The 8,149-nt window shown below is 38.1% G+C and overlaps 1 protein-coding gene across 4 annotated transcripts in view; it reads right to left on the bottom strand.

The window, feature by feature from the left end:
- Nucleotides 1–7,120, bottom strand: part of LOC131975963 (dnaJ homolog subfamily A member 3, mitochondrial-like) — a 13,358-nt gene extending 6,238 nt beyond the window's left edge. For all 4 annotated transcript variants that reach the window (XM_059338829.1, XM_059338834.1, XM_059338811.1 and 1 more), the window contains exons 1-9: nucleotides 6,908–7,120; nucleotides 4,738–4,874; nucleotides 4,513–4,596; nucleotides 4,195–4,401; nucleotides 3,710–3,862; nucleotides 1,043–1,190; nucleotides 884–948; nucleotides 671–799; nucleotides 316–431 (exon numbers count right to left, since the gene is read on the bottom strand). In XM_059338829.1, the coding sequence (XP_059194812.1) occupies nucleotides 316–431; nucleotides 671–799; nucleotides 884–948; nucleotides 1,043–1,190; nucleotides 3,710–3,862; nucleotides 4,195–4,401; nucleotides 4,513–4,596; nucleotides 4,738–4,874; nucleotides 6,908–7,112 (1,244 nt within the window). In that variant the 5' untranslated portion in view covers nucleotides 7,113–7,120. The remainder of the gene's footprint in view (nucleotides 1–315; nucleotides 432–670; nucleotides 800–883; nucleotides 949–1,042; nucleotides 1,191–3,709; nucleotides 3,863–4,194; nucleotides 4,402–4,512; nucleotides 4,597–4,737; nucleotides 4,875–6,907) is intronic.
- Between the last annotated feature and the right edge of the window lie 1,029 nt (nucleotides 7,121–8,149).

Genomic DNA, 8,149 nt, shown 5'->3' with positions numbered 1-8,149 from the left:
CCAAAACACGTAGAATTACAACTAGACTCTCTGACTAGTCTGACAAACATTTAAAGCACATCTATAGTCGTGAAAAGTCATGCGAGTTAAATGTTCGCTACTTCAGAACTGATCAGAATTAAAAACGTGTTTCCATGTCCCATTAACAGCAATTACTGTTATTCAACAAAGGCAAAAAAACACCTCAAGAGAGCACCAAAACTTTTAACTTTTATTGAATTTTGCCTTTGCCTTTTCTATTCAGCTTTTCAAATGCAATGCTTCAAAATGCACATAAAACTAAGTGAATAGCAACACGTCTAATGTGGGTCTTACTTTGGCACTCTGATCTTGATGTGGACGTAGTGATCTCCGTAGCTGTAGCTGTTCATCCTCCGAATGCCTTTCCCCTGCAGAAGGATCACCTTATCGGCCTGGCAGCCGGCAGGGATCTGAAAACACAGACCACTTTAAAAACAAAGGACAGACAACTGAACTTTGCTGTACTGAAACTCTGTGAAAGGATATCAATTTGGAGACTGAAAAAAATGGCCAGTAGATGCATCCAGAAAAAATAAACAGCAGTGAAATTGCAGTAAGGTACAGGATTTTACTAAGTTGCTTTACATCTCAGAAAAGCTTTCATTCAGGGATACTGAGTGGAGTTATGCTGTATATTGCACTAACTCACCACTGTACTGATGGTTTGATGGAGGCCCGGCCCTGTGGCGACGCCCCCCAGGATGGCCTGAGCCACAGAGATGAACATTTCTGAGTGGATGTCAAAACCATGGCGTCTGAACAGTGGGCTGCTCTGAACCTGTGCGGAAACATTTCATATACATAACACATCAAACTCCAGCACATAATTAAAAATCAAGCTTCAAGTGCAAACAAAACCCACCCTGAATGTAATGAGGATTTCTTTTGACCCAACTGACATACGGACCCTCTGACCATTATCTATCCCTGTGGAGAAAAAAGATGTATTTGTCATTATATGGCATTATTTCCAAGTCAGCAGCAGTGACAGCAGGTTTATATATTCCAGGGTGAAACCTACCAGCAGGTACTGGTACAGTGACGGTCTGTCTCTTCTTGGTCTGTCCTGAACCTCGGCACAGAGCGCAGGGCGTGATTATGATCGACCCTTTCCCGCCGCAACGCCGACACGTGGATCGCGTCGTGAAAGGACCCGTGTGGACTGACTCCTGCAGGGGGCCACACACACATTAATGCGACTAGGGTTGCAAAGAGGTGGAAAATTTCCGATACATTATAATCTTCCAGAAACTTTCCATGGGAAGTTAAGCTGGGGAATTTTGGAAATATTCAGTAAAAAGAAAAAGAAACATGTCATTTCAACAGTTTATTTTGGAAGTAGAACGTTTTAATTATTTCTTTAAACAATCAATTCTTTCATTGAACAATAAAAACATGAATATTAAGTTACTGAATTAAATTACTCATCTGCCCCGATCCCACCCATTCAAAAATTAAGTAAAATGTGACGGAGGAATGCACAGTGCATGTAGGGGGCGTGGCCTCAACAGGGGGCGTGGCCTCAGCAGCCCTGCAGTAAGCAGTGTGCTGTCTGCATGTGATTGAGAGGAATAGCAGAAATTAAAGTGTATTTGCATGAAATCTGGTTGTTTAAGTCAAGATTATCATAAATTCCCGTTAATTCTCATAAATTTCTGTTAATTCCCGTAAATTCAACTTTGAAATTTCTCAGATATTAGCAACCCTGAATGTGACTCGTAGCGCAGTGCAGAGGGGAGATATTCTAGACGAGCATTTTCGGGAGGAAATCTGCGTGCATACGGTGACGCAAAAGTGTGTGAAATTCGATTGTATGCATGCCAGGCGGCATCACTTAAAGCGATAAGAGCATCTTTGGGCATGCAGAAGTTTTCACGCCACACATTTTCATCAGCTACTCCTTCCACAAAGTTATCCACTAGATCTCCCAGGTCTCGTTCACAGCCGTCTGGCTCGCCTCCGACGAATTGCTGCATCCAAAATGTGATAGAGGTAATTACAGATCCTTCTCCGTTCAATAATACTATCTGTACATATCCTATACATTTGGTGGAAAGACTCCTGTAAGTTTATTAGAGCTGCCAGAGCAGCTTGAAGGTCCGAGGCATGGAAATAATCCAACGTTTGTTTATTTTCCTGTACTGGAGCATGTACAGTTGAAACCAGAAGTTTACATACACTATATAAAAAGACACATATGCTTTTTTTTCTGACTGTCTGACATGAAATCAGACAATCACTTTTCCTGTTTTAGGTCCGTTAGGATTACCAAAATTATTTCTATTTGCTAAATGCCAGAATAATGAGAGAAGGATTTTTTTAGACAATTTTTTATTACTTTCCTCAAAGTCAGAAGTTTACATACACTAACATTATTATGCCTTGAAACAATTTGAGAAAGCCCAGATAATGCTGGCATGTCTTTGGAAGCTTCTGATAGGTTTATCAATGTTACTCCTTGTAACATTGATAAACTGGGCTGCCCTGCCCATCACACCTCGGACAGGTGTCATCAATGTTACAATGTTACTCCAAAAGAAACATAAAAACGACAGATTACAGTTTGCAAATGCACACAAGGACAAAGACCTTAATTTTTGGTCTGACAAAACTGTAATCTGTCGTTTTTATGTTTCTTTTGGAGTAATGGCTTCTTCCTGGCAGAGTGGCCTTTCAGCCCATGTCGGTACAGTACTCGTTTCACTGTGGACAATGACACACTCTTACCAGCTTCAGCCAGCATCTTCACAAGGTCTTTTGCTTTTGTTCTTGGGTTGATATGCACATTTTGGACCAAAGCACGTTCATCTCTGGGACACAGAGCCCGTCTCCTTCCTGAGCGCTATGATGGCTGGACATTCCCATGGTGTTTATACTTGGGTATAATTATTTGAACAGATGAATGTGGAACCTTCAGGCATCTGGAAATTGCACCCAAGGATGAACCAGACTTGTGCAAGTCCACAATTCTCTTGCTGATATCTTGGCTGATTTCTTTTGACTTTCCCATGATGTTACACAAAGAAGCAGTGTGTTTCAGGTGTGTCATAAAATACATCCACAGGTGTGTCTCGAATTAACTCAAATGTTGTCAATAAACCTATCAGAAGCTTCCAAAGACATGACAGCATCATCTGGGCTTTCCCAAATTGTTTCAAGGCATAATAATGTTAGTGTATGTAAACTTCTGACTTTGAAGAAAGTAACAAAAAATTGTCTAAAAAAATCCTTCTCTCATTATTTTGGCATTTAGCAAATAGAAATAATTTTGGTAATCCTAACGGACCTAAAACAGAAAAAGTGATTGTCTGATTTCATGTCAGACAGTCAGAAAAAAAAGCATATGTGTCTTTTTATAAAGTGTATGTAAACTTCTGGTTTCAACTGTATGTGACGTAAACACATACGTGACGTGAGCAGATCTGAGCAGAGTTTTGCGTCTTGGCAGTGTAGACGGACACGCTACGGCGGAGCGTATTTAACTTTTCCACTTTGGAAGGTGGTTTCAGATTTTTGCGTTTTTAAGCCCCAAAAACGCCATCACCGTCTAAATGAAAGGCACTTCCGATAAAATATTTTGTCGTTTTTACCCGCAATCGTCCTCGTGTAAATGGGGCCTAATGAACAAGTTATTATCTCCACAGTTAAAGGGGCCTGCTGACTGCTCTGCTGCCGGTCTGAAGCTCACCATGCCGGTGCCATTGCAATAGTGACACTGAGGGACTCTGGTGCCCGGCTCGCTGCCCTGCCCATCACACCTCGGACAGGTGTCATCAATGTTCACACTCAGCTCCTTCTTTACGCCCTTTGCTGCCTCCGCAAACGTCAACTCCATCACAAACTGTGGAAAGACGAATATATTTAATAGAGTTCTTTATCATGAAAAACACATTCACACCCCAATGATTCATTAAGTTTAAATTATGTATGTAAAATCAATTCTTAACCTAAAAAACAATGTAGTTATTTTATATCTAAGAGAAGGAAGACATCTTTACACCTCAGCAGCTCACACCAAAACAATCTAGACTGATAAAAAGCACTAGGGGTAATGTGTATTTTTGATTTTTGGGCGTACTGTCCTAAATAGCAGAAAATCAAAACTACATGCAGAATAATGGTTTAATGTTAAAGATCAAAATACTTTGATGCTTCAGTGTTTGGAGTTCTGACCTCGGGCTTTTGATCAAACATGTCGTTGAAGTTTCCGAAGCCCATTCGTCCAGTAAACTCTCCAAAGATCTTCCTGAAGAGCTCCTCTGGGTCGATGTTGGTCCCCCTGGCCTTGTAGTACTCCTGCTGGGCTGATGCACCGCTTGGGTCAAAGCCCGCCGCTCCGTAACTGTCATACTGCTTCCTCTTCACCTCGTCGCTCAGCACCTTCACACAAAAACAAGATCATTTGATGATAAGCTCATCACGAGTTCCCCTGCACTTAATTAGAGAGGGAAGTAAATGATCTCTGACATTATTATATAATTAGTTTTGTACCTCATAAGCTTCAGCCAGCTTGGCGAACTTCTCTTTGGCCTCTGGGTCATCAGGGTTGGTGTCTGGGTGGTACTTCTTTGCCAACTGGAGAGAAACAAACAGTAAAAACAAAGATGAGATCAGAGAATGAGAAAGCATGAGTTTCCAGCTTCTTTCTTTAGGTATCCAAACAAACTTCAGCATTGTGTACAACAAAAGTGTAACACAACAAAGTGTTTTACTGACCTGGTAATAAGCCTTCTTGATGTCCTTCTGTGTTGAAGTCCTGGCAACACCTAAGACTTCATAGAAGTCCTGCTTGTTTTCAAACCTGCTGCTAGTGTGAAAAGAGTGACAGGGGACGCCATGGGGACATCTCAAGCCTGCAGGGAAAAGAAGACAAAAATTACTGTTTTTTTTAAGGAGTACTGGTTTAAATGCAAATGCTGTCAAGATATCTAAAGTATTTAATACTGCAATGAGGATTATTTTGTGCACATCTCACAAAAAAGCATAAAGAAGCTCGCTGTTACTACTCAACTTGGTCAGAAATTATCGCACATCATTTAGGGCAAGAAAAATAAAACTGCATCAAAGCTCCTGACAGTACTTCTGTCAGCAGACACTGTGAATATTATCCAATATAATATTCATATAATATATATCTAATACTCACAAAGGATACTTTTGCAGTATACAAGTATAACATGCTGTACATCCAATGCAGGGTTACTGAGGAGTTTCAACAGTACACCTATGTACCTCATTACTATTAACCACAAAGCCATAAAAGTCAGAAAAGACAAATGTCCTTATAAATGTACATATGCCAGGTATCAGAGCACTCATTGTGAAGAAAGGCCACCATGAGAGTGCATCAAGTTTTATGATCCTATCATATCACACCCATCATATAGTGGAGACAAATAATATGTATAATATCCCTGTAAAAGGCAGTGAAGGAAAAGTATAGTACAATACTTTTTTGCATTTAGTTAGTTGCTTTACACATTAATTTAAGTGCTGGTTCATATTTTGCAGCTTGACAATTCAATATGATACAATATTTTAGTGTGCATTTAAAAATTGAACTCTGTGGTGAGAAAAGCATTTTTAGTGCTCCAGCAGGATAGTCTGTATTAAGCACAATTTTGAGGTGCTTGTACTTTACTTGAGTATTTTCCTCTTATGCAACTTAGTCCTACTTCTTTAATATCATGCATTTACTCCACTACATGTATTTGACAGCATTACTTGTCACTTTGCAGATTAAGCTACCCAGCATTATATAAAACCATCAAAGTGAGCTCCACCATTACCAGTTGCAACATAAGTGATGTATAAATGAATGTATTAATAATTATAATTCAGTAAATTATTATATATGATTCTGCATAATGAGTACTTTTAGTACTTTAACAATAGTTTGATGCAAATCTGTCTGAACCAATCATGGAGAAGCAGAATTCAGTTTCTATGCTCCGTATATCTGGAACAAACTCCCAGAAAACTGCAGGTCTGCGTATGTGCGGGTTATTGAAATTAAAAGTAGATACTAACAATACTTTTTTTTTTGTAAATACATTTTATTTAACAAAATGTATGTACATGAACAGTATGTAGACAAAAAGTATAACATTTATGAACAAACAAAAATTAAAATAATGATTTAATAAAGTAAAGTAATAACATATGAATAAACAAAGAAAATAAATAATACAAATATATTACTAGCTGTATATTAATAAAGTAACTCACCTGTTTAAAGCTGCCTTTAACTGAACAATTTTAATAAATGTATTTTAACATGTTTTTAAACTTATTATTATTATTATTATTATTATTATTATTATTATATTTTAGCAATTTCTATTTATTTCTTCTCTCTCTGTCTGTCTCTCTCTCTCTCTATTTGATTTTAAGCTTTTGTTTATTTATCGTTAAATAGTTTTCTGCCCTTTGTCGTGATGCTTTTGGTGTATTGTGTAAAGCACCTTGTTGTAAATACATATGTGCTATATAAATAAACTGTCCTTGCCTTGTGCACTTCTACTTCAGTAAGGTTTTACATGCAGGACTTTTTCACTGCAGTATTGCTGCTTTTTACTTAAGTAAAAGCTCTGAATTCTTCTTACTTAATGATGCAGAGACAGAGGGCTGTGTGGCTGCAACAAGGTCAGAGTGGATGAATCTTGTCATCATTCTAACATTGAAACGTTACATCATACTTTTACCGAAGCTAACCAGGCTTGGAGCATAATGGCAGCATTTAGCTGGATTTACACGCTCATGCTGCACACTACAAAGCCTGGACGGCAGGGTTTTATACATCTAAGCCCAGTGGTCGGTGTTACAGGCAGAGAACAGCTGCTGTAAGAAACTCTTGTGATGTTATGCTAACAGTTAGCTGTCTCACCTGTCAGTCCTCTCAATGTCACGACATTTCTGTGCGTCCAGGAGCTCCGGCTGACCTTTGTCCCTCCCCGGTGAGTCTGTGGTATCGTCGCGGAGCAAACTGCTGCATGTCTGGCGGAGAAAGTTAGAAAACGACCGCTAATGTGTGAGCTGGAGACGGATGCTGAGAGAAAGCGTGTAGTCAGCCGGGCAGCGGAGGACGCCATTTTTCGCGTCACTGCCGGTGTCAGCGGGTCGGTAGCTGTCTGCGCATGTGCGGGTTATTGAATTTAAAAGTCGATACTAAGGATACTTTTTTTTTGGTAAATAAATGTCATTTAAGAAAACACATGTACACGAACAGTATGTAGACATAAGTATCACATAATGTTAGAATAAAAAAAGTAATTATATAAATTATTAAAAGAAAATGTGTTACTGAATCAAAAGAATGTATCATCAGTCCATAAAAAAATATTAAAAACATAATTTGTTTTTAATTGCCTTATTATTCTTCAGGCACTTTATGATGGTGTCATATTGATGCAGTTTTTGGTGAAAAAAGTACTAACATTAGACTGCCCATTTATTCTTATGTATGTGAAATTTTTCCAAAAATAAAATAAAATGTACAAAAAAACAAATTTAAAATGTATTCATCTTGAAATTGAATTGCTACAGCTTTCTTCCTTTAAAATGTTGAACATAATCCAAATATACTTATAAATACAGTTGTAAAATAAATGATAAATGGTTTCTTCTTGTTGTTCACATAACGTAGAAGAATATTCATTATTCATTATTCATCTCTATTTTTCTCTCTCTGCCTTATATATTAGATGGAACATTTTAAAGGAAACACTGTTACAGAAAAAGCAACATTTTCTGCCAATTCACTTCTCAATAAAGTGAAGCCCAAAACAAAAGTGTATTTGTTATTCCTAATGTATTTATTAATTACTACATTAAGGTCAAACAGCATCCAAAACAGCATAGAACTGGATATTTTTTATTTAGTTTTTGGATAACCTTTCTTTTTCTCAGTGTTTCCTGAAACAAAGATGCAGGAATAACCTGCAGTAGTTGTGAGTCAGTTGCACACGACTTTCATTATCATTATCAATATAAAAGGCTTAAATGCAGATTCGCTGCTGCCAAAAAGATAAAGACCCCTACACATGCAGACAGTAGATGGCGCTACAGAGCTGTGAATGACACACTGCACTTTATTACACTCACAAACCTGATCAAATTCTGAAAGTGA

The sequence above is a fragment of the Centropristis striata genome, chromosome 1, assembly GCF_030273125.1.
Source record: "Centropristis striata isolate RG_2023a ecotype Rhode Island chromosome 1, C.striata_1.0, whole genome shotgun sequence".
NCBI classification, from domain to species: Eukaryota; Metazoa; Chordata; class Actinopteri; order Perciformes; family Serranidae; genus Centropristis; species Centropristis striata.
This window is presented reverse-complemented; position numbering and strand designations above follow the sequence as displayed.